This window comes from Homalodisca vitripennis, unplaced genomic scaffold, assembly GCF_021130785.1.
Source record: "Homalodisca vitripennis isolate AUS2020 unplaced genomic scaffold, UT_GWSS_2.1 ScUCBcl_6269;HRSCAF=13403, whole genome shotgun sequence".
Lineage (NCBI taxonomy): Eukaryota > Metazoa > Arthropoda > Insecta > Hemiptera > Cicadellidae > Homalodisca > Homalodisca vitripennis.
In genome coordinates this window covers 916-28,707 of record NW_025782380.1, presented here as the reverse complement: position 1 = coordinate 28,707, position 27,792 = coordinate 916, and the positions used below count along the sequence as shown (strand labels likewise).

The 27,792-nt window shown below is 34.1% G+C and overlaps 1 protein-coding gene and 1 long non-coding RNA gene across 2 annotated transcripts; both read left to right on the top strand.

Annotated features, from left to right (window-relative positions):
- Positions 1–347: 347 nt before the first annotated feature.
- On the top strand, positions 348–25,124 carry LOC124373732. The gene is made up of 6 exons (XR_006923466.1): positions 348–391; positions 997–1,157; positions 4,777–5,014; positions 5,398–5,546; positions 8,855–8,931; positions 25,052–25,124. It is a non-coding gene; the product is annotated as an uncharacterized LOC124373732 (long non-coding RNA).
- Positions 25,125–25,169: 45 nt separating this feature from the next.
- On the top strand, positions 25,170–27,292 carry LOC124373731 (lysosomal acid glucosylceramidase-like). The gene is made up of 2 exons (XM_046832079.1): positions 25,170–25,335; positions 26,764–27,292. Exons 1-2 carry the CDS (start codon positions 25,193–25,195, stop codon positions 26,858–26,860), a joined length of 240 nt encoding a protein of 79 aa, XP_046688035.1. The 5' UTR covers positions 25,170–25,192; the 3' UTR covers positions 26,861–27,292.
- Positions 27,293–27,792: the final 500 nt, after the last annotated feature.

Here is a 27,792-nt window from a genome sequence, read left to right as displayed (position 1 = left end):
TTAATTTGTGACAGTGGAACTTTGACGTCAAGCACCCCATTGAGGTGCACTGAGGCACTTGATCAGGATAGGGTTCAAATCTGTCCCTATCAGTTACTGAAATATAAAATCATAACACTAAAACCTATCAAATCCCACCTGGAATTTAAAAGTTAATTGTGGTAGATTGTACAGTCAGAATTATTTTGAAAGCCATATAATTCCACAGACAATTACATATAAAACTGATTTTTCAGATCGTATTTCTCTGAGCATGGTATCGAGTACAATCTGTGTCGACTCCCTATCAGTGGAACAGACTTCTCCACACACCCATACTCCTATGATGATGGTACTCCTGACCCTCAAACTATCACGCTTTGCCCTGGCTCAGGAGGATCTAGAGTATAAGGTGAGCTATAGTTGTTTCCTTTTGTCTAATTACTCCTTGTTGAAGTTTCAAATTTCTACAGTGGCATGTTCATGATATAACTCCAAGTAACTACTTGAAGTTTTAAATTAAGAATTTTAAATTTCTTTCAGTATAAATTATGTATAATGTAGGCTTGAGTAGTGTGTGTATATAATACATTCACTATCAGACCTTATACAATCTGATTCTGTTGCATGTTCAAACACAAAACACTGTATCGCAAGTGTTACACTACTCAGCCAAAACACAGTTCTGTACTCTTATACTCATTTAGAAATCATAAAAAATGTGGTATTCTGAAAAAGTATTCAATTACATTACTAAAAATTCAAGTGTTTTGTTCAAATAACTATTAAATAGAGAGGAAGTACTTACAATTTTCAAAATAATTCCTTTCTTGAAAAGGAATATAAAAAAATAACAAGACCTCTTCCTTCTATGATCTCTGATATGAAAAATAACAAAAATTATAGTTTTACAAATACTTTGTTATCACATGAAATGCCATACTAAATATATTAATTTGCATGTTAAAAATTATTAATTGTAACTTTTACAGCAACATCTACTTTTTGACATTCCAGATCCCATTGATACAGTGGGCCAAAAACATGAGTGAGAAGGAGATTCATCTAGTAGCTGCATCCTGGAGCCCCCCTCCTTGGATGAAAACCAATAATGATTACGCTGGATTTGCTTTCCTAAAAGAAGAATATTATGATCTTTATGCAAAGTATTTGTTGAGGTAATAAGATTTCCATATACAAAATCTTTATCCCATTGATGAGATATCTCTCAAGAGGTTTCTAAAATTGCTTCTATTGTAACACTCATACATGTGTGCAAACAAGATTATTTGTGTATAAATCCTTGGATTTATTGTAATTTTGCCTAGCAGATTTAAGAATGTTCTTAGATTTTTGTGCATAATTTCTTGTGTAAATAATAGAAATAGAATAGAATTAATTTAAATTTTAGATGTGACGTTCAGGAATAATAAAGTGAAAGAATTGTACTACAGATTTTAATGTTACATGTATTTAGTTGTTCTGATTAAAGCACGGGTCACACTAGGCTGATTGCAGCTGCGAATTAAAGGAAGCCGCTACTACCACCTTGATGTGACCACAGAACCCGCAGCTGGTGCTACCAGCCGGCGAGTATTTGTCAGCGGCTGGCGAAGTTGGACATGTTCAACTTTTGGTCGCAGGTTAGCGGCAACTAGCAGGTCACGTGATTCATTCGCACAAGCTGGCGCCAGCTTGCAGCGCAATCTGACCACCCCAGTAGCGTGTCAGCGGCGAGTAAACTACACGTGGTTTTTTGTTTAACATCCTTTGTTTTGTTCATTGGGTTCGTTTAGCTACTGCTGTTTCGTAGGTAACTGTTAATTTATAGTGTAAAAATGGCTGAGTTAAAGTGGTCGGGGAAGCAGGTCATTGAATTTTTGAATTTATTTCAAAATTATCCGTGCTTGTGGGACGTTTCATCACAGGATTACCTTAATAGGAATGTCAAAGAGACAGCCTACAATAAACTGTTGGAAAATGTAATGAATCCTGGGATGCCTGCGACAGTTGAACTCTTGAAAAAGAAGATTAAGAGTTTACGCGACACCTACAGAAAAGAACTGAGTAAGATTAAAAAATCTGTAAAAAGTGGTGCTGGTGCAAACGAGGTATACAAGCCAAAGCTTGTGTGGTTTCCAACAGCAGAAGTATTCTGGCATGGAGCTGTCAGTGGCAGAGATCGAATTGTGCGGCACTCTAAACAACAACGATAGAGACCTAAAACTATCTCCAGTTTGCGAGATATCGTAAAGTAATTTCCAACTTGATCTTACACGGAAGCGCCTGTCTGAACTTGGTATTTTGTTTTTTAATCAACGGTTCAACTAATTCCAGCAATTCTTGGAATTTAGGAGCTGACAATTCGTAAAACATTTCTGTATGTTTCTGGGTCCTCTTCTTGTAACTCTTGGAGAAGTCTTGCAGATGCTCCTAATTCTTCTCTTCTCATAATCCAAGGTCTACTCCACCAACGTCTCTTCTTGCGGTTGAGCATTTTCTCACAAAGCTCCTTCACACACATCCTTAATAATCGCTTAATTACTCTTAAATTACATTAAAAACGTTAAACCAATAGTTAAAACTTTTATTTGTTTTGTGAGGCATTTCAATAGCGAGATGTGTCAGAAGATGATAGCCTCGCTATTGAAAGGCCTCACAAAACAAATAAAAGTTTTAACTATTGGTTTAACGTTTTTAATGTAATTTAACAGTGACCAATATAAGCTCCATCTACAGCTTAATTACTCGTTTACGTGGACCCACAGACGACATGCTGACTAGAACTAGAACCAGGCGAGTTAAAAGCGAAATGTGGACCGGGTTGCCAGCGCTGCTTGCTGGCGCTACTGCCAGCCGCTGATAGCCAGCGGCTTACAATCAGCCTAGTGTGACCCGTGCTTTAAAAAATCATATTAAACCAGTAAATGTGTATTTCACATCACCTGGCAATGGAAGTTTTAAATGTTTCATAATTTTAGTAATTTACAATAATGAAACAAATGATTAATGTGCTCAGCGTAATATGCTGACTGCAGCAGGTACCATGTTGAGTACTGTATCGTGAAAAGGAATTGAGATAACTCAGTACAGACCTTTAGCGAAGGTGTGAATAGTTGACAGTTTTAGCTTCAGTAAGTCTTTTGTCAAAGACAAGGTATAATAAAATTTATAAGAAAAATGTGAGCAGTTTGAAATGTTTGGCTATTTTGTCTTTTATTAGTACAGTCCAATATTTGAGGACTCTCATTTTGTATTTAATTACTCGTTGGTTATTAAAATAACTGATTTTGTAATTATTTAATTAATTGCAAAATAAATAGCTTTTCTTGATAAAGTACAATACAAGCAATATTTATTTAATTAACATTTTAAAATATAAAGTTGTTAAAAATTATTATAGTTACTGTCCCTGTGACACAGAATCTGTCACTTACAGCATATAGCCAGTAAGTTGTAACATTCAAAAATTTTGTAGATATGGCTGCTTGACAGTACAAATCTTAACATTATGTACCATGATTTCAATGACGAATGATACACAAAAAGTACTCTGCTGGGACTCAAACCCAACTTGCTGGGAAGCATGGTATTACTACACCATGAACCTATCACTTCTTGTGATACAATAATTTTATGTTTGGCATTTTCTGTCACATATGATTAAGTGAAACAAGTACTTCATTTGACACTAACATCAGGAAAGGTGTCGAAATTGTGCAATAATTTGTTTAGTTTTTGTTATTAAATGCTTGAAAGAAGTAGAAGTTACATGGACTTCATAGACTTTATTGAGGAAATTTAAAACAAGATCATAAATTTGAGTGTTAAGTTTAGCTCTAGTTCACCTTCCTTTTAATGCAGCATCTGGCATCTAACACCCTCACAGACAACTCCTGGAATCTAGGTCATGTTGCTCTGAAGAGATCCAAAAAAAGTCAGTGACCAAGAAGCTTAAGATATACTCTTAACAATTTTTCGACATCAGAGATACCTAGACTACAAAATATAGTATACTATAGGTGAAGAGGTATTCTCATTGTCTTATCAGATCCCAGATGTCAGAGGAGGAAGGTGAACTAGAGCTTAACTCTACATTTACATTGAATCAACCCTTCCCATCATAGCTGCGTTATGTATTGAAAGAAGATCATAAAGATCTGAATTGGTGTCAGATAACAAATGACAATGAATATCAATATCAAAAAAATAAATTGTTATAAATAACCTGTCAGTAGTTGATAAAATGTTAATTTTCTCTCCAGGTCAGGGACTCACAAAATTGTATGCAATAGTATTTGTTACATTACATTGTAGGATCACTGTTTTTACCCTGCATCCCAATCAACCATGTTTTTCGACTGACTTAATTAAATAGGAACCATTTAACGACTCCAACCATAATTACTGTGTTGCTTTTAGTGATGGAATATCACTAGTAAAAGAGCATGTTACTTAGAGCTGTCACATGATTTCTATGAAAGTTTATCTGAGAGTCCAATCATCTCAAAACTAATTCTCAACACTAGGACCTGTTTGTTATAGGAATTATATACTCAATTCAACCACGATAGGCATAAACCCTAAATTTCTCTAACTCTCTTCTTAGTAGTTTATAGTGAATATGTTATGACACAGCATAATCGTAGTCAGGATGATCTAAATGGATATACATTCTAAGTAAAAGATGAATTAACATTTTTATAATCTTATTTATAACTCAGTATGGATTTCTTCTACCAAAAAGCATCAAATTTGTTCAACTCAATTGCACTCATGCAACATAATTTCTTTCAGATTTCTAGACGAGTATAAGAAGCGAGATGTAAACATTTGGGCAATGTCAACTGGAAATGAACCATCAAACGGAATCCTGCCAATAAAACGTTTCAACTCCTTAGGTTGGACTCCAATCTCAGTGACAAACTGGACAGTGAATTATTTTGGCCCACAACTGCGAAACTCAATTCACAATGATACAATATTGTTGGCATTTGATGACCAGCGCCTTTTTCTGCCTTGGTGGATAAACCTAGTAAGCTCTTCTTTATTTTTGAACTAATTAGTATTTCTTTGTAAACAAATTGGTATTTACAAAAGTATTTATAGAATTCAGCTTATAAAAAAACAATATCATTAAATTAGTATAGATTGTATCATTAACCAACCTCTTAAATCATTAAGTATCATGTATTTTTGTGCATGCCTCAGTGGATGTGAAATAATTTACATTGGGATTTTTGTTGTTCCTCGTATGGTAAAGTGAATACTAATATTTTTACACAGCTAAGGAAAATAATAAATGAGTTTCAACACAACCATTTTATTAGCAATAAATAGTTTTAAAATAATGTAATACATTTACCATAATGTAACTTATCTTTCACATTTCTTAAATATAATGGCAATGCTTTACAGATGGTGAGAGCTGACAAAAGAATTTTAGAATACATCAATGGTTTTGCTGTACACTGGTATTGGGATTTTCTTGATAGGGGTTAAAGTCATAAATGACCTCCATGAGAATTATCCAGAAAAGTTCACCTTGTATACTGAAGCTTCTATAGGTAATACTTTTCAGACCTAGTAAATTTCCACTTTTTTTATAATTTTGTTGTGTGGATTATTGTATAATTTAATGCATTCTTGTTATGTCTGTATATTTAAATATTCAGTTCACAAGTCTTAGTTTATGTACCAAAAATAGAAAAACAACTGAGATCCATTTTTCAATTCTATTTTAGCATATATATGGCCTGATGGTAGTTTTTATACAAACATATTAATCAGGTTTTCTAATAATTGATGAATTTTCTAATAATATTATGTATAAATAAAGTCACAATTATACAATAACTTTTATTTTTATACACGAGGCCTTTCAATATTATATAATATTAATCAGGATTTGACTGGAATAATTTTTGTTTTATTTATAAGTAAAATGGTGACCATAGTCCTTTTAAATATACCACTTTTTAAGATAGATTAATGGAAAAAAACACTATTCAATATTACATGAGAAGTGCTAGTTTTATAATCAGTCCTAAATAAAAACAGCTGAAGAAAAGAGCATGAACTTTTTACAGTATGTACATGAAAGATGGCTGGAAGAAATAATATATATAATACAATATATAGATATATAATATATAATAATAAATAATATATATAAATATTTTATATATATATATATATATATATACAGTATATATATATATATATATATATATATATATATATGCGTGTGTTTTAAAGTTAATTTCTATAAGAAAAAAAATTAAATGCCAAGAATTAATTAAAAACATTCATTTTCTTAAATTACATTTATTTATAAAGTACATGATTTCCTTAAATCATAGATCAGGGGTTACCAAATGGCGGACCACCATCTGGATCCGGACCGCCAACCTATTTTGTGCAGGCCTTGTGGAACCAATTCAAAATATTTAACAAATGTAACTTGATTACGCTACCATGATTTTTCTTTCCTACTGTCCTTGATTTGCCAATTGATTGGCACAGAGTGCAAGATCTGTCCATGCCCTCAGTCAGTCAGTGTTATGTTTTTAAGTTGAGTGACGGATGCCAACACCATGTGCGCTAAGTATGTTTGCCTGACTATATTACAAGTTACGGTACCTGTTATTTTTACAAAGGAACTGAAAAAAAGGTTGGAAGTTGAAAATAGACAGTTTTTTGCAGAATGGTCTGATCTGTATTGTTTCACGCTGCCAAATCGTATTAGAGCAGTACCGATGTGCTTAATTTGTCAACAAACAGTTGCGTTAGTTAAAAGCTAAAAATAATGAGACCGAACATAAATCATTTGCCAATAATTTTCCACTTGGCAGTAACCTACATAAATCTAAAATTGTGAGTTTATTGTCAAGCTTTTTTTTAGGTATCTTCGCCTCAAATCATCAGTCATTCAATGGCTAGGAGAAATGTGGTGAGGCTTCTTTTATGTATTTCTTGCTAAGCATATGAACTATTGCATGCTTGAGGCAGGCAATGCTTTGTTTGATAATAGAAAAAATTGAAACTATTTCTATGGATTTCGTTATCTCTCAAGATATTCATTCAAGAAACACACAGGTTTTGGCAGAAGAAAATCATTGTGATGTGAAAGGGCAGTTAAATAATTCTGACTATTATACCTTGGCTATGGATGAATCATGTGACACTACTTTGTCAATGTGAAACTTTTGTTGAGGAGCTATTGATTATTTTGTCATTAAAGGATGAAACCTGGGGAGAAGACATGATTAAGTGGTGATGGATTATTTTATTAAATATGTGTAGATTAAAAAAAGCTATTATCAGTAACTATCGACAGTGCACCAGTGATGGTTGAGTCCAAAAAAGGACTAGTTCACTTATTGAGAACTAGTTGTAAATGTAAATAGAAATTTTATTTCGTATCACTGTATCATTCATCAAGCTGTGCTTTGCTGCTAACTCAATGCTAATCTTGAGAGAATAATGCAAGAAATGATGAAAATACAAAATTTATTTATGCATAAATCAGCACTGAAATATTGTGAATTAAAAATATTTCTTGATGAAGTGGACGCTTAATATGATGATCTGTTGTTGCATAATTTCCTTACTTTCTTATCAGATATTTTAAAAAAACACATGAATGATTTGAACCTTACACTTCAAGACTCAAAGAAAAGCTTGTATGGTAGCTCCTGACAGAAGTAAAAAGTTTTTGTCCAACTATATTTTTCAACATTAATCTTGAAAATGAACGCCTGCACTTCCCTAATAAAAAAAGATAAACAGCAATGACTATGAGCTTAATGTCGTCGACATCCTCAATAACATTAACTCTCTGGATCTTGCTAATGAATGGAGGAATGAAGCTGCAAATATTTTCGAGAGTAATAGAGCTGCTCTCGAGATAGAAATGATCGATTTACAAAAAATTACAGTTTTAAAACGTCAAAAAGAAGAAGTTTCTTGTCTTGGGTAATATTTGTTTGTGCTAGTAAATATCCAGAATTAAAAAAAAATAGCCTTGAAACTTTTCACTTTGGGTCCCTGTATATTTGTGAAGTAGCATTTTCTAAGATGAACTTCATCAAAAATAAAATGCCGGAACTGACTTACCAATGAACATCTCCAAGTTTTAATGACAATAGCATGTACAATCTTTAGTTTAAATTTCGGACGTATAGTTCAAGGCCAAAAGCGTAATCTACACATATTTAAATAGTACAGTTTATTATTTTAATTGTTAAGCCCATAGGGAGTGCTTTTCTTCCAGACCATATTGGTCATGTTATTTCAAAAAAAGGACCCCTAATGAAAGTAATTGGTGACCCCTATAATAGATAAATAAGCTCCCTGAAGGTGTAATTCATGTACATACTATAAAAATCTTGCATTTTATCTTTGGCCACTCAAACTTTAGCCTGACATCAAAATTACCCTAAAATTCCTATTTTAAGTGCCTGTAATTCCTGATACAGTGATAAAAAAATGTAGTTTCTACTTTATCAGTCATCAAGGAATTTATCTTAAAGAGCTGTGAATGTAAAGTTTAAACGAATATTTTTCTCCAAAAACATTTATTGTATCACCTTAATAAACACAACAATTTTGAAACCAATAAAAATATTTATTCATAAACTTTGTCTTGTAATTTAAGCAGTATTAATTTAATATCTTTTGGTTTGAAAAAAAAATTATTTATAAGCAAGCTTGTGCTGAGAAAACTGAAAATGGAAAATGTTTTTTTTTTATATGTTTTTCTCATTTCAAATATGCAGTGTGAAAATTTATAGACAGGAAATATTAAGAAATTCTGTTTTATCACTTTTATGGTCACTATCATGTTTTTTACTGTTGATGTTTTTCCTTGCAGGAGACAAACCATGGAGAAAAAAAGTGGACATTGGATCATGGGAAAGAGGGGAAATGTATATTGCTGACATCATTCAAGTAAGTGGAATTTCATGTTGAAATCATGTTGAAAGTTTAATATTGATAAACCATTCTAATATTTATAAATTTTGAATTATCTACACAAATTCAATAATAATTGGATATTCTTTTGAATACTATAAATCAAACATCAGTTCTGCTTGTCTGATAGCTAAAACGTATCAATATCAGGTGGCACCTAGAAAGAAATCCCTTAACCCTCTCCCGCTCCCATTGTTTCCAGGCGCTCACGGTGCTTCTAACCTCAATTAATTCGCTCTGCCGGTCGAGCTCGGTCAACTTACATACGCGGCGTCTCAACTTACATACGTTCTGTCATTGTAATTAACTATAATTATATACGAGGGCTGTTTTTTAAGTAAGGGCCGTTCTCCCGTACACGGTAGTAGTTCGCGTTCCTGCCGTAACGAGCGTGCGCCCCGCCTCCCGGCATTCTTAGCGAACAACTTCATGCCAGTTGCAGCTCTGTAGCTAACCTGTATGCATTACTGTGGATCTTTAAAATGTTTAAGATTATCGAATCACCCGCCGCGTGTGAGATTCGGTCAGTGATACGATTTTTGACTGCAAGAAACATGTCGGCTGCTGACATTCACCGTCAGCTTTGTGAGGTGTATGGTGCCAGGGCAATGAGTGAAGGTAAAGTGCGGAAATGGGTCCGAGAATTTAAAGATGGCCGCGAAAATTTTCCACGATGAAGATCGCTCAGGCCGGCCATCTGTGATCACGGGAGATTTGATTACTGCAGTTGACGCAAAAATTCATGAGGACCGACGGTTCACAATAACCACTCTCTCTATGGAATTTCCTCAAGACAGTGTCCAGGTCAGTACTGTACAAAATTGTGTCAGAAAACCTAAACTTTAAAAAATTGTGCTCAAGATGGGTACCCAAACTCCTCACTGAGGATCACAAAAAAAAGAGATTAAGCAGTTCTTTGACTTTCTTGACCCGCTACGACGAGGAAGGAGACGACATGTTGAGTCGAATTGTCACAGGAGATGAAACATGGGTATCCCATATCACTCCTGAATCAAAGCAACAGTCAATGGAATGGCGGCACACAACATCTCCAGTCAAAGTCAAAGCCAAGCAAACGCTGTCGCGGCGCAAAGTTATGGCAACTGTGTTCTGGGACAGGCGCGGTGTTTTGCTAGTGGACTTTATGCCGCGAGGAATGACGATTAACTCAGAAGCCTACAGCGCAACCCTGGCCAGTCTCCGACGCGCCATTCAGAACAAAAGACGCGGTATGCTGACAAAGGGAATTCTGCTCCTTCACGACAATGCAAGGCCTCACACCGCTGCTCGGACACAGGAAATGATCGACTCTTTTGGCTGGGAAGTTTTGAATCATCCGCCGTACAGCCCCGACCTTGCTCCGAGCGATTTCCACCTTTTTCGTTACTTGAAAAATCATCTTGGCGGGAAGCGCTACAATGACGACGAAGAAGTCAAGACGGCCGTGAACTCCTGGTTGTCAGAGCAGGCGGCAGATTTCTTTGAAGAGGGATTTCAAAACTTAGTTTTAAGATATGATAAGTGCCTTAACAAACAAGGCAACTATGTAGAAAAATAAAGAAAAGTATGCAGATTCTGAAAATAAATGTATTTTGAAAAAAATAATTATTGTTTATTTACAAAAAAAAAACGGCCCTTACTTAAAAAAACAGCCCTCGTATATTAATTATTTTACTATATATTGGTTCAATGAAGTTGATTGTACGAGACCAGGGAGGGGGCACACGGACAGCTGGGCGCCGGGTTGTTTGTTGCACAGTTTACTTGGTGAAGGTCATTGTCTGGCTCGCCGTCACTGCCCCTGCCACTGTGATCACTCCGAACTACATCCTCAATGCCACCAACCACTTCACAAAGCTCTGGTACTCACTACACTCGATTTCACTGTCACGAAGTGTACGACTACAACCCGCCATTGTTTCCGCACAAACTAATATAAATAGCAAAATAATGGAATAAATCTACTATAAAAAGTAAAGTAAATGGTCTCCTGATAGCAAACAACCCGTAGTAGTCCAAACTATTGCTACTCGAGAGCAGCACTTATCGGCTCTAGTAGATAAAGCAGTGCGTGCCGATCTGTGCCGTTTAGGCTGCAGTGGCTATATTCCGTGGGGGTTCACAGCACCTAATCTAATAGCACCTAATCTCACAGCACCTAAAATTTAACCGTCTAATAGCACCGATTCTCATAGCACCTAATATTATAGTACCTAATCTCACAGCACCTAAGGAAATGCCCGAGAGTCGCACGGCACCTAAAGATCGTGCTGGAGTTTTATAGCACCTAATATCACACCACCTAAAAGGGAGTGGTGGGGATCGCCGGAGGGGTAGGCCGCCACCACTATCCGTGGCCAGTGGGCGACCGTTCGTTGAGTCGCGTGGTTAGGGGAGAGCTCTGAGTTGGTTATTGACACGTGCTGTGCGGGTTGCATAAACGCGCTCGCCGGAAGAATTGAAGCCGGTGGACGTTTCGTTTAGGAATTTATATTATGACATATTATGTTATTTTTACCGGATCCCGGCGACCTCTCTCACACACACTAAACATCTCACTTAAAACGTCTACCACATTAAAATATACCCCTTTATTACATCTGAAAACGTTTGACGGCTTAGGTAGTATTAATCTATATATAGCGAAATTGAGATATTTTAGATATGTTTATTGATTGTGATAATCAAAAATATGAAGAAAACACAGTTTTCTTTTAAATTTAAGCTTTCTCCAATTTAACTCCTCCTAATTCAAAAATAATTACAGTTAAAAATATAATATATAATTTGTTGTATGTCTCTTAAAGAACGACATACTGATAATTCAGAGTTCTAAGTTAATAATTAAAGGCGTAACAAGTTTTTTGGGAAGTCATTAGACTTGTATTTATTTATAAATCACGCAATGCTTATTACTAATAGTCTTTACTTATGAGTGAGGGTGCAGAACAAGCGAGGTACACAGTAACTGTGCCGGATCCTTACTACATTATGGCTTAATGAAACACACATACCAACTTGCCCCGTATGCCAAAATCACAAGATAAAATATCGACAGTTTTATTTTCACACAAACCACAACAGGAAAATGTTTAAATTAGGCTTGTATGATTCTGGTAAATATATTAATCTAAGGAAAGGCGATTAAATTATCCATTTACCCAAAACAAATATTTAATTAAACTTATATTTGTAAATTCACTAACAGATAATTTGAGGGAAATTAATATTCCTCAAAGCGAAGCGGCCGAATACCTTCCATAATCCTATCACCATCGTCTTTGTTATCGGTGTTATATTTTCACTGTTTACCTCATGTTCACTGACACAGTCTTCCGACGAATTTCTGTCCCTCAGTCAAAATATTAGTAGTCTCTCTACAGCCTCCCCCAGCAATCATTCATTGGTTCAAGCGTTATCAATAACTATTTTTTATTCTCTACAACTTTCATCCAACAATCAGGGCGTAGTCTTTTCCAAAGCTTCTTTACAAATTTTGTGATATAATTAATAGTGAGCGACTTATTATTTTTGCGATATGTAAATTAATTTAAGCCCATATTAGTTCAATCGCGTGGAGCTTGACTGTCACTAGAAGTTCAATTTTTTCATGTCTGAACTAAAGTGACTCCTTTCTAGTAAACCATCCTGTAATTTCTGCCTTATATCTTTTGCTCATAGGTGCTTTAAATATTTATTTTGAATTATACAGTGTATTATACATAGCAATAACTACATCTTTCATTAATATAATCCACCCATAGGGGTAGAAATGGACTTGGAATTCTTAGAAGACCTTCCTTATGTCCTATGTACATAAAATGTGGCACACACATGCCTCATAACTTTCACAGAAAATCAATAGCGTCTATATGAAGATTTAACTACCATAGCGAATGAAATATAAAATTGCAAACCCTAGAAAAAGTATATTATTATTTTTCATCTTCCCGCTATCCGAAAAAAGTTTATATTTCACGCACGCACGCACGCACGCACACACACACACACACACACACACACACACACACACACACACACACACACACACTTCTCGTCATATAAATTGGTTATACAACGTATGTTAAAGAAGATAAACCTAGATTACTCGTTTTCATGGAAGTAGTACCCGCTATAAAAAACTACGTTTTTCAGGTTATTTCATGCAACATCTTTATTTTTCTTTCTCGGATCGTAATGGGCTTATTTTAAAATATTCAAAAGAATACTTTGTCTGAAACATCTAAAACCTTGCTAAATCCAAAAGTACAAGTGAAACATTTTATTTTAATTTTTCCAGAATCCTCTATTGATGATCTGACAAGCCATTTGTTTTCACATGATTGGAATGTCGTACTTAGTAATGGAAGAGTATTCTCTACCCAAAAACTCGTTCATGCATATTTCTCCATTTCAGTTCATAAATAAACATTTTACTCTACAGTTAAAAAACAACGTTCCACAGTTAGTGAGACTAAAGATCGAAATCAAAATTATTGGTATAGTGGGGAACTGGACCAAATGAAAGAAATTTTTGTTTTTGGAGAAATCGACAAAACTTTCTACTAGTGACAGGCTTCGTGTTAACTATTTAAATCTCTAGAAATGTTATAAAAAGTCCGTAGAAGATGCGAACTCACAATGTCGCAAAAATATAAAATAGCAGTAACCAATATAAGGCCTGGGGAGAGGTTTTTAACGCCAATATAAGGCGTTTTCGGTGCAGATAAACGAAAATACAAACATTTAGCATCTCAATCGACATTATCAATAAATATCACTCTAGGTAACTTAAACCATTTGTTTTATCAATTCGGTTAACACCAAATAAAGGGTAGTATCAAAAAGCCTCATGTTAATAGAATGAACTTAATAAGAAATTACCATATTTTGAAAGAAAAACATTTATCTTTGTAGAAGTCTCAATTGATGAGGTCATTAAAGCTGCCAAAAGAGTTAAAAACTCAGAAAGCAATGACATTTATAACAAATCTAACAATATATTTTAAAGAATTTACCATACGTTTTTGAACCCATTAACTATATGTATATCTGCCCGATTCTTAAGAAAGGGTCTAGGAGTTTCCCTGAGAGCTATTGCCCAGTATAAATTTTACCTGTCCTGTAATAATAGAAACTGTTTTACATGATGAACTTTTTGCGTATCTGGAAAATAATATCAATCTAAATTTATTACAATAGAAGAGGTAAATACACCATTGATGCAATTTATTCACTAATTAAGGAGGTCCTAAACACTTTTGAGATTAAAGCCTTTGCTCAGGTAACATATTTTGACTTGAGCAGGGCCTTAAAACTTAACTATTACGGTTATTAATGGGAATCCGGCTTTAAAGAGTTCTTTAAAGACTATTTATCTAACCGCAGGCGAAAGTTTGTTTCTATTAATGGAAATCGATCCAACAATTTGGTGATCGGGATTGTTGTACCTAAGGGTCAGTCCTGGGCCCTATTATGTTTTTATTATATATAAATTAATTTCCTACCGTTATTAGGTTAAAATCTCTTTTGCTAACGACACAACTCTTTAGAATATCCATACAAACTTTGACAAACTACAAGTTCTTGTCAGTGAATCAGTTGAGAAAGCCTCAGTGTGGTTTAAATCAAATGGATCTTTACTAAATGAAGTCAAAACTCAAAACATTTTGTTTACTTTACGACAAACCCCTACAATTGACACACCAAATTATTTCTTTCTTTTTCTTGTGCTAAATTTCTAGGTTATATTTTGGTAGAGTAATTTTTTTTACTTAACGTATTATAAATTGTGTTACTGAAAGAAAAATATTTTAAATCTGCATACTATGCATATTTTTAATCAATAACAAGGTATGGCCTAATATTATTGGGTAATAGCGCTAAAATTAATGAAATCATTATCCTGAAAAACAAAGCTATCAGAATAATAACAAAATCACAACCACTAGAACACTGTGAATCACTTTTTATTAAGCTTTGGTGGAAACTTTTATAAATTTATATATTTTTGACTCAGTATTGTATATTACAAAAAACATGTCATCATTAATTTTGAATAGCAACTTGCATAATTATAATAGCAGAAATGAATATAATATTGTTATTGAGCATTGCAGATTGAACAAAAAACAAAATAGGCATTTTATAATTACTCAGAAGACAAATTGCAATATTTGGTGTATTTTTCACGAGGCACTCCTGCTGCGTGCCTCGTAACTGTGCAGTGTGCCTGATTCAAAGGTCTACACATGTGGTATATTCCTTGTGCCAGTGCACTGAGTGCTGAGACACACTGCATGGTTGCCAGGTTAATCTCCAATGCCCGTTATGTAGGCAAGTGAGCCAGATAATAATTAGAGTTTATTTCTGATAATTATAATTTTTTATATACAATAAAAAACCGAGATTGAAAGCCTATTTTTGTTCTATATTATAAAATTTTATTTCTTTCCTATGTAATACATCCTGTATAAATAGATTACAATGAAATGGATATGTTATTAATAGTATCATATGGAACATTTTAAGAGGTATTGAGATTGCGTCCTAAACAATTAATAACTTTGATCCTCAAAAATCAGGAAGATTAATTTTAACAACAATCAGTCTACAAGTAGACTTCGGCAAACTTCTTACGACGCAGTGGGAGGACTGAGAGTAGTCGATCTCACTCAGTATATACCAGCAACAAAAGTGTTAATATACGTTTTGATGTTGTCGTCTTGCACTGTATGTCATGTTATATGAGTCTTCTGAAGCCTTACTGTATACTTGTTCTCAGTTTTTTCAAGTAATGTTCTAATAGTCCTCATCCTCTTTTTAAGATTCACGACTTGTTTAACATGGTCTTTTTAATCTATGAATGTTCAGCTTTGACAATGTAATTTAAACATTAATTTAAATTTGTTATGCAATCATTACTAAGAGAGATATTCGCGCCAATACACCAAAATTCAGAGATAGCAGGCTGATTAATAATTTTTATAAAGACTCATAACAAGTTGTTATTTTCTTTGAACAGCCAAAACAAGACACGCTCTTATAAGTGCGTTACTGGCGCAATCTGTAATAAGATATATATCCCACTAATATTATAAATGCGAAAGTTTGAATGTTTGGATATTTGGAATGTTTGGATGTTTGTATGTTTAGACGTTAAGATGTTTGTCCTCGAATCACGCTGAAACTGCTATACGGATTGTGCTGAAATTTGGAACCAGTATAGCTTTTGGTCTGAATTAACACTTAGAGTAGCTGTTAACAATTTCAGCTGAAGTTTATCAAAGAGGCAGAAACATGTGTTTACATTTAGATTTGAGTAAATATTGAATTATTGTAAAGTTGCTTAAATCTGTAGTGTAGTAATGTAGATTGCATAAAAATACGAAGTTATTTAATTTTTAAATTTAGATTGCGCCAATGATCAATAATCCATCTAATACAATAGAAATGCTATTTATACGCTGTTATAACAACTGCCTTATTGTATAAAGCTGTGAATGTTTGCACATAACGTAATCTAATCTGGTTAGTTCCTTTAACATTGTGTATGGCCTTTTTACTATTGTTATTGAAAAGCAAATGGAGATAATATTGCCCTAATACTTGAAGCATATACCCCTAATACATATTTAGCGATCGGTAAAAATATCAAAATCACTTAATCATCAAAATTTAATCTAAGTTAGATTCCGAAACCAACATATGAGACCATTGTTTTGGTTAGCGCAACAGCATAAATCAATTGTGGAACTATAAATAGATTAGACCGGGGGTGAATTTAAACGACCAGAACAGACCCACATTGACCGCAGCAATTTTTGACTTGTACGATACACTTTCGTCATTGGGATAAAAAGGCTAACTCTTATTGTTACTGAAGCCATCGAAGAACGTCAATAAATTAACATGGAATGTGGGAGGGAAATACTAATCTTATAAAAACTGTTTCACTTTATGACTTCAGGATCCCAAATCTCTGTTCTTTAAACTTAAATCTAAATGTGGATCAGGAGATTGGAATAGCTTTGAGTGACTATCGATTATCTCTAGACTGTTTATTATGTTATAGAAAAAGAATACATAGATCTATTGTACAGTTTTTCAACAGAAGATTGCGTGCGAAGCCGCGGGTAACTGCTAGTATATATATATATATAAGTATATATATATATATATAAGTATGTATATATATATAAGTATATATATATATATATATAGATATATATATATATATATTTAAGTATATATATAAAACAATTTTGCTGTCTACGTATCTACTGATCAAGCCCCGTTCTGAAATTTAATTTATTTTAAAAATGTTTCTGCCTGTTTTACGAACATGAACTTGAGTGTCAACAACTTTTAAATACTCAGTTAAAATTCGATTATGAAACAATGTTAGAATAGTTTTCAAATTGTAAAATATTCCAGGTAACTATTTTGATCCACCTCTTATTATAACATTTCTTAACATTTCAACGGATTACTAAAAATTTTGTCGAAATAAGAATATGTTGTGATTCATTGTTATGTGTAATATGTAGGTCTTATTTGTAATCATTACTATGGATATTATTTCATATAAGCCCATAAGCCAGATTGAAAGAATTTAGACATCTTCACCTTTTTAAAATGTATACTCATGCCATTGATAGACAACAATATGCACTTTTTAATAAAATATTAAAATAATATTCTTAAATCAATTTTTCAAGTTCAAGTTAAAGTTCAATCTTCTTTATTATCTAAAAATACAATTTACCTCCCAGTGCACCTCAAGCCGCGCGTGCGGGAGTTCAGTTGAATCATAATTACAATAAAGTTATCTTAGTGTTCATTGTCCAATTCATATTTCCATAACATTGTCTTCACTTAAACTAAATTCATAAACTAGCCAAAAGCAGTGTAAATCTAATAAATGGTATACCACGAGATTATTATAATATTACTTAGAATAAAGCAGCATTAACAATATGTACAAAAAATGTAATTATAAGCATTACAAATTTATAAGCAAAAATAAATAGAAAAAAATTGTATGGGCTCCTTAAATTCACCCATTTGTTTCTTAAAATGTAATATCATATTTTTTCAAATTGAGCCTTAACGGTATCCTCCATTTTGACAAAACTTCTTCTTGCAATTTGGCCAAAATGTCCTTAGTAATTGTTTATTTTTGCTATTTACTCTTACCTGAGCAGCAGTTCTTACACTTCCATGATTCACGACGTGCTTGTCCCATGCGATTCCATGTGCTTTCTAAAATATCAGCACAAACGAAGTGTAGATTTGTTTTACATTGAGAACAAACATCTTGATAACACGGAGAACACCATTGAGTTAAATATTAAAAACTAATATAATCCATTTTTGTACAGTTTGACTTTTTGTACTATAAAAAGCTCAGGTTAGTTTCGTTATTTTATGGAATGTATTATACAAATTGCAGTTTGACTTATAAGTTTATATAGTAATTGTAAAATAAATATATTTTTTAATGCAATGTAAAAGAACCGCCTATTTATTAACGCTTTATGAAGAATCGAAAGGCTTTATTGAAATGGTTTGTTGTGCGTCCGTCTGTACGATAACTCTTATTATAAAGGCCCTAGTGACTTCAAACTTGGTACATATGCTCTTATTGGTCTAAATAAGAACTCTATTGATTTTAAGATAAAGAAGAATCGTCTGTGCGCTACCACTTATGTTACACTCTGTCGAGTCTTTCAATGCTTCTAACATCGTTCGGGTTATTTTAAGTAATCTCGTATTTGGTTCACAAAAACATCATATATGTATAGTACTTGTATTCATTATAACACTTATCTAGCAGTTTTGCATGAAATAGCTAGATTTTTCGGCTGAAAGTATAAAACTCGTGAGTCAAATTTCACTGTTATAGAACATTGGGAGGTTAAAAAGCTAAAGTATAGTTCTTCTAATGGTTGAAATTCCCTATGGATGTTACATTTTAATCCAAATAAATTTGCTTTTTATGTAAGTCATGATTCTTACGTGTATAAAATATTTACTTTGTCTGACGTAGGGAAATTGCAGAATAATGATGAATGATTTAAGGCTTTGCCTATTTTTATATAGATTTGAATGCAAATTATTACCGGTTTTCAGTGCACGGAATATACGATTTGAACACATTTAATTCCAATGACGATAAAAACTTATATAAAAATGTAAAACACAATGAAATTAGATGAACAAATAATTTACATTATTGGATTATGTGCAAGATTTGCGGTTTGGCCTAAACATTCATTCAAATTGAAGGTAAATAATTTTTTTGCCATTATTAGTTGTAATCAACAACCGCCGCACGCCATGCGCACGGACCCTTCTCTTGTGCGAGGATACAATTGTCTATCTCGTGTCGCCTCGCCTTGTGCTGTCAACTGCTCGCCCTGCTGGTAGAGGACAGTAATGGCGGGTCGTCGGGAGCGTGGTGAGGGGCAAGGTTGGATTCTCCTCCATCCCCTCTGTCCCACCAAGGCCCCTTTGGAACAAAGCGAGAGGTGCTGTGACACTGAAACTTGAAACAGTCTCACGGCACCTAAACGAACCGTGGATCGTTGCACAGTACCTAAACTTATAGCGCCTAATATCACAGCACCTAAATGACGACTTTTTTCTGTAGGTGTGTATGAGATTAGGTGCTAAAAGATTAGGTGCTATGAAGCCGCACCCTATATTCATGCCTTGCGAGCGGGAGAGGGTTAAGTAATAGTCAATTGTTGAGTAAGCACATGGTAGCCATATCAAACAGCTGGTGACTACTACCAAAATCTATTCAAACTCATTAATTCAGACACAATGGGAGTACCTAACAGTATGTAGATAGGCCTTAGTGTTCAACTCAGTAACACAAAGTTTAGTGTTGCCGTACAACATGGTAGGGCTTTATTTGATGTTGGTTTGGCTATATAAAGGAGCAGTTATTTAACACTTAAGAAGAGTGTTCTAAACCCACATGGTCTATGAAAGAAGGGACAACCTGTGTATATGGACTGGTTTGCTCTACACAAAAAGCGGCCAAGCATAGATATAACCCAGTGCTTAATTTCTAAAATTTTAGGTGTGGGAACTCTTAAAGCGGGAAGCTCAGACCGGTGGGTATGGAATACACCCCAGGAAGGAGGGGGGCCCTCACCCAGGAAAACTTTTGAAAATTATAACTGTAAACCTTTGTTTTTAGGCCACCCAGACATAATAATACATTCATTTTTTAAAAAATAACCAAGTGATATTTGCTGTTTATTTTCTTTAAGGTGCTTGATTAGGATGTAAGAAAATAAAAACATGAATTTAAATTATTGAGTTTACTCTCTACTCTACTCTACTCCATTAACACCTTGTTGCCTACTTTAAATTTCCCAGAAATATTTGGTTTGATTTCATTGACCATTTTGTTTGAATCAATGAAGCTCGCCAATATTAATTTTTTAATGAATGGTAAAATAAAAACATATTGAGCCTTATTCACAGTTTTATTTATACACATTACAGTAGTAATAATAATACATATTAATATGTAAATGGATGTTTGTTAATACAACAGCTTTTTTACAAGTTTGCATATTTTACAAAAAAATTGCATACCTTATGGGTACAAAACAATAGTAATACATTCAAAATATAAACCAACTTCTTGGAAAGGAAAAGGAAGCGTTTAATTACACACAAAATAAATGACACACAGAGTGGAGTAACACGGTTTTCATTTTTTTAAAATTTAGTGTAGTTTTAAAAAGTTAATGTTGATTATTTTATTTGCTTATTAGTTTATTATAACAAATATGTACGGATTTTGTAGTATAATATTGTAAGGCAATGCCAAAACTGTTGGTAAAACTTAGTTTTAGTTGTTTGTTAATATTTTAAAGTGAAAACTACAAAAGAAACAAAACAACAATACACAAAACTAACTGTAAGTACAAAAAAGAACTCAGAAACTTGAGTTAGGCATAGGCTAGTTATTTTAATGAAAACTTAATGTTCTGAAATTCTAAAAGATATTTAAAAAACAGATTTAGGAAAAAAGTTCCCACAATGCAATGCTGTCTTCATGGTAAGTTTTCTGCCCTCGTTGTTTTGACTTGGTGTCAAGTGCAGAATGGTGTCCCTTCGCCAGCCAGGTTTTGACGTGTCGCTCGGGATTGTATCTAGCCACAGGAGGTCCTAGGAGCCTGATCCGCAATAAATCGCAAACAGTGCTAATGTAGAGTGAAGATTTAAGAGGAGACATAATTAGATTCATTGCAGAAAACCCACGTTCACATTCAGCACTAGACACTGCAATACTATTTATGATGGAAATCAGTTTCTTAAACGACGGCGGTTGCTCTAGAATAATAGGTTTCTCTCCACTTAACATAGGCTTCAGTCCCTGCTTGAAGTGTCTGAAGTCTCTAATTATATCCTGAGAGCTGCTAATCTTTAAATCTATCGCAGATTCGCTGGATCTCACATTCTCCGTAGGTGATGGATAAGTCTTTTGGCCAATACATGGGGTGGATCACTTTGATGCCATTCATGATTTTGGTGTAGTGTTCAGCCGCATTTGAAGATGATGATAGCAACCTTGAAGTCAAGTTGTTTAGCGAGGCTCCGATAGAACTGTTTTTCTTCTGGAATACTGGGTATCTTGGATCTTACACAAAGTTTAACATCTTGAAACATCAAATCGTCAATAGCAATTTTAGCTTCCACTGAACGTCTACCCATGTTTTCAACTCGGTTTTCAAACACTTTGATTAACAGTGTTACATCACTGTGGGCTTGGATAAGGTTGAGGCTTGATTTTTGAAGCTGTAAGGACAAATCCGATAACTCTTCTAGAGCATCGAACATCAATGCCAGGTTGTGTACAAAAGTTGTAGAAGATAATGTACTACAAAGCCCTTTGTAAGTTTAACGTTGCTTCGAGTCCCTTTGTTTGTCTTCAGATGCTTCAATGAAATGATTGTACAAAGCTTTAAAATCTGTCCAAACTGCTTTCACCGCCATTAAGCTGGAGGCTACCCAACGAGTATCTAAAACACGGCCGATTTTCAACATTTGCTCCTTTAGTCCTTTAGCAACTTCTGCCAACTCCCTGCTGTTTTTTCGGTGAACAACTAAACATGTTTCTAATTTTATCCATGAATATCTTAAAATGATTGATTCCAGCTACTTCTTCTATGGAATCGTGCACGGCAAGCTCTAAACGATGGTTCAAACAATGCCAAATGAACAAGTTGGGGAACGTTTCAGTAAGCTGTATAGCAAGGCCAGATTTCTTGCCTAGTAGCACTGAAGCACCATCACAAGTTAGAGCAATCATATGGTCTTTCATGAATTCAAAGCTTAGACCTAATGCTTGTAACTGATTTAAAAGTTCTTGTAATATACCAGCTTGTTAAGAACACTGTCATAGGGTTTTGCATTCCCTTTAGAACAGTTTCTGATATAAACCACCAAAGCATTTTTGTTTGAAACTGAAGTGGCTTCATCCAAAAGCAGGGAAAATTTAGAGTCTGACTTGATTAGGCCATTTATCAAGTCCTGATTTCATTTCATCAGAAATATGATGAATTATATTGGAGCAAGCAACATTTGAATGTAGGATTCGCCCCATATCTAAGCCATTCATTATTTGAAGATCAATTTCAGTTTCAAACTCAAAAAATGGCCTATTTAGTTTAGCTTGCTTATAAGCCGTGCGGAAAATGCGCTCAGTTACAATCTGCTGCTCTTTATGCATAGAAGCAACAGCTTTTTTCATTGTATCTTTCTTAGCTTCAATGAGTATTTTTTCAGCTAAAGAATGAGCTCGAGACCCACGGTGTAAAAATATCTTTTTCCTAAGAGAGGATTGCTGGTCTTTTTTATTGTTTCCATAAGCGGTAATAGTTCCTAAAACCCACTCTTCGCTAATCTTTAGGCCCTTCGTTTTCTCTGCACCTAGAGTACTCACACTACGGCAAACGTTGCAACCTAGTTCTCTGTTCACAATTAACTATGGATTTTTAGCTTTAAATTCAACAATTTGTTCTTCAGACCAACAAACTGGCTGTTCTTCCCTATTAACAAAATCATTATTTTCATTACTAACCTTAGCTTCGTCTGCATCAGATCCCAAACCCACCAACCTGGATACTATTTTGACCGACGAGGAAGTCGAAGGGGAATGGTAATCGCAATTATCCTCATTGATCCCGATTGCGTCTTCTTTTTTATCTTGAAAACGATCACATTGAAAACGTTTGCTCTAAGATTGCTTCGGGAATTTATGTCCTGCGCAATCTTGCAAAATTTTGTTCGGTGGATGTATTAAAAATGGCCTATTTCGGTCTGATACATCCACATTTGACATATGGCTTTGAGATTGTGGGGAAAGCTGTTCCAAGTACAGATTTGAAAGAGTTTTCAGATCTCAAAAGAAAGCCGTAAGAATTTCTTTCAAAATTAAACCCCAGAGAGTCGTGCAAATATGCCTTTAGGGAGCTTGGATTGCTGACCCTTCCCTGTCTCTATATTCTCGAGGTGGCCTTGTACTGCCGACTTAAATGCGAGTTGGTACGGGGCAGGGATGTCCACCAATATGGGACTAGAGGCAGGAATAACTTTCGAGTCGAACAGCACAGAACGGCAGCTTTCGAACACTTACCATCTCAAGTTGGGAGTCAGACTAATCAATAGGCTCCCTGAGGGCATCAAACAACTCAATGAAACAAAACAATTCAAAACTCGACTAAAACATTTTCTTATGTCAAAGGCATTTTTACTCAAGTTTGATGAGTTCATGATGGGCCGCTGGGATGAAAAATTTTTGAAATTAACAATAACCACGAAATCCCCGGTTCTGATACATGCAATGTAATATAATTCTTGTATGTATTTACCTTGACCAACATCATTTATCTGATGTACTTATTTACTTTATATAGTTATGTTGACGCATGCCATGCAATATTTTAATTGTTTCACGCAATAAAAGAATATTATTATTATCTCTTGATCAACAAATTGAAGTTGTAGTCAAATGCTTCCGAACTGCAGTTCTCATTATTCGCAATAAACCTTTTTTGTTTCTTAGGGTTAGGTTTAAAGAAATCAACAATTTTTTCTGGTAGTCATAGTCAATTAGGAAACTATTTAGCTGCACCAGCCACTAATAAGCATAAACACGAACACAATCAACGACCTGCACCTCAAAAACGAACTTAAGCGTGATGGGATGCGATGCAACTTGTAACTTAAACGCGAAACACACCCAAGGTCAAGTCAACTAGTCAACACACTTGTGATCACTGGGGCGGTGGCGCGGTGAAAGGAATGGAGGGGGAAAAGGAAGGGCGGTGGGTGTGAGTATTACTTTGTTATTGAGAGGCGCAGCCGCGCATGCGCGCGAAACTAGGATGACTCGCCCGTCACCTTCCTCCTGCCTGATTCCGTGCAAGACTCATCACAGCACAGCTCACAAACTGCTTGTACGGGCGCTTACTATCTGCTTACGAGTCACTCGCAAACAAAGCATAGCATAATATTGATCCTACCTACAATTTTTTTTTAACTAAAACTTGTACTTGTAGTTTTAAAAAGCGTTCCCTTGCGTTCCGGCACTCTTGGGAGGTAAGGGAACGCTGTTTCCCCTTGCGTTCCCACTGAAATGTAACCACTGATATAACCAGTGTTTGGGGCTAGTTTCTATCTCTGAAAATACAAACATCTCTTGTCATGGATAACTTGGCACAGGATTTGTCTCAGAATTCCGAGTCTAACATCTTGACTTCTCCTTACAACTAGCCTTTTCCAAGTTTGCCATATGATCCCAGTTGGTGGAATAAAATGACCACCAGACCTGTAGAAGTTTTATGGGTCTGGTAAGTCCGGCAAATTAAATATGGGTGAGTGTAGTGGGTAGCAGCACACCATTTTCTTATTATCGCTATTTTCATACATATTCACCTCATTTCCTTTTATATTACTGACAATGTTAAAAAATAAGATGCCAAAGTATTTGAGTAATTCAATGGCAGTACAGGTCTTAGAGTTCTCGGACACTTTTATTTTTGTCTTCTTTTTTCATAAATTCCAGAACCTGAATGCCTGGGTGGACTGGGTGGCTGGACTGGAGTCTTGCACTGGACACTACTGGAGGCCCCAGCTGGGCCAAGAACCAAGTGGATTCACCAAATACTGGTGAACAGGCTCCGCAGATGAGTTCTACCGACAACCTATGTTCTACGCAATGGGACATGCTAGCAAGTTTGTGGAGAGGGGGGGAGTCAGGCTGCAGGTGTCACCCACTGTCACGAGAGATGTGCATGCTACAGCAGTCCAAAATCCTGATGGGAGGATTGTCATTATAATGTTGAACAAGTGAGTATGGTTTTGTACGATTTGAAAAATAAAAGGGGAATGTAAGAAACAATTTCACTTTTATCCAGCCCAGAAGAATTTTGCTTAATAGTTATAGGAGAATAATTCGTAAATAATTATTTTTTATCTAATTAAAAAATCTTATTTTATTTTTATATTTAATTTTTGTATATCACTGTAAGATTCTAGTGATGAACCACACTTAGTGGTTAGCCAACCACAGAATAACAAACAGAAGTTATTTATCAAAATTAATATTGTATAATTATGTGCATAAAAATGTGGTTACTGACTAGCTAGAAGTGAATGTAAATCTAATTCTAAATTTGATCAAATACTTTAATTTATCTTTCATCACATGAGAAGTTTAGCTTAAGATTTGTTCATACCTCTAACATAACATACACTTTCACAACCATCCATTGAATCCATCCTGACCTGGTACTATGCTCTCAAAATTGTTTTCCAGTGTGAATCCTTCGTTGTTCTCATAGGATTCTATGGTCAGCAAGATGTTTTGATTAAATGTTTAAGATAAAGTAGAATGTTCCTTGATTTATTTGAAATCAAAAATAGACACAGCTTTTGGAAGAAATTGAAACTTGTTATATATAAGTGATGCTGTATGGATATGTAATGTTGGATAACTCCCTCTAGTTTAATAATGTATAAACAATGAAGTAGTTTTTATAATAAAAAAATTTCAGTTTATTTTGTGTTCCTAACTTTATATTTTTGCAAAGGTGTTTTAGAAAGTTCTTTTACACTGCGTAAATTAATCATACTGTTCTTTTCTGGTCATGTGAAAATTAGGGGTGTGAGTTTTTTCAAAATCTCAATTTTTGGACAAAAATGTAGAGAGCCTTTTACCATCAATATTAAGTTGTTTTCAAATTGAAGAATTTCATGAGACTATAAATGATAGGCTAAAACAACATATTCTACATTGTGTAAAACCTGTTGTATATGATTTAAAAGATAAAAATGATATTTTAATTTAAAACATTTTACTTGACAGCAATACGTACAAACTTATAAAATACATTTAAACTTATTTAATGTATTTTAAAAAATTAACTAACTTTAACATGGGAGATTTTTACATTAAACACTAAAAAAAATCTGTTAAAGAATAAGTGCTTCATAGTGAAATTTATACTTATGATGATTTTTGTTTAAATTCACTAGAAAATAAAATGTGAAATATCACACTTCAACTAGTTTATGTATATGTTACTAGTGTTTCAGTTAGTTTTTAAATTTTTATTCAGTATTTAGTGTGTTTTTATATTCTTTCTGAGCCTTATAACACTGTAACGTTCTACTGGGCTAGTAAATAATTTCATTCAATTTATAAAATGTATTCAACAAATTTTGACATTAATATGTTTGTTTCCGTTTAAAAAGTATATATGTACTTTGTTTCAGGAACACTGTAAGTATCCAACTATCTGTTGAGATTGGAGGGAAAGGTTGGGTTAACATGGAACTGCCAGCGAGATCATTTGCTACCATTCTTTGTTAATATGAGGATAATAGTTATTTTTATGAATGTTTTTCTACTTGACTGGAGACCTTTATAGCAGACATGGTCTCAAACCAGAATATTTACTTTTGACAATTTAAAATTAAAACACTGTAGTGAGCTAGCGAAATTTAACTATGCTAACTTGTAATTTATTTATGTGGTTCAGTTATAAACTTTATAACTTACTGTGAAGTCCTTATTAAACATTACTCATTAATAAGATAAGTATAAAATGGACTAAAAGAATCTTTGAAGTTTGTACTTTTATTGATACTTGATATTGAATAAATCCACAAAAGAACAATTTATTCTATATTTGGTTACACATATGAATGTAAAATAAAAATACAAGTGATTCGCAAATAATACAAAATATCTGCTTTTAATATTAAAAATAGTGTTTGATATAATAAATAAAAATTATGCTTTTGTATGGTTTTATTTTGAAGTACCTCAATATAATACTTCCCTTCTACTACTTTCTAAGGATCTGATATCTTCTAATATCTTAATATGTTTTCAGTGAGAGGCAAACCCCAAAGATAACAAGTATAAATGCATAGTAGAAGATTACTGCAACTGTTTTTTTAGCCATTGTTATAGGGTGGACAGCATTACAAAACCTTCTTTACTTTATTTCTGTAAAGGATTGTTTGACACCTTTTGGAATTAAGTTAATGTAGATCGGTAATTTAATTTTAACTTAGCTCAAAGACATCTTATGAGACAAGAGTTATTTTTTATTGATTGTAAACAATTGCTCAGAATGTACCCAAAGTCAATTTTTAAGTGTTTCATCGAGCAGATTTTTCCAACAAATCAACTTCATTAAAAAAATATTTATAATCGGTTAAAACTACATAAATTACATCTGTATAACAATTTACTTCAGATTTAATTTGGACTGATGTTAAAAAACAATTGAAAAC

Excerpts from the sequence above, each read along its gene's own strand:
- LOC124373731 (XM_046832079.1), top strand. The coding sequence starts at position 25,193 with ATGTTCTACGCAATGGGACATGCTAGCAAGTTTGTGGAGAGGGGGGGA. Across the intron at positions 25,336-26,763 it reads GTCATTATAATGTTGAACAA|GAACACTGTAAGTATCCAAC; the intron begins GTGAGTATGGTT and ends ACTTTGTTTCAG.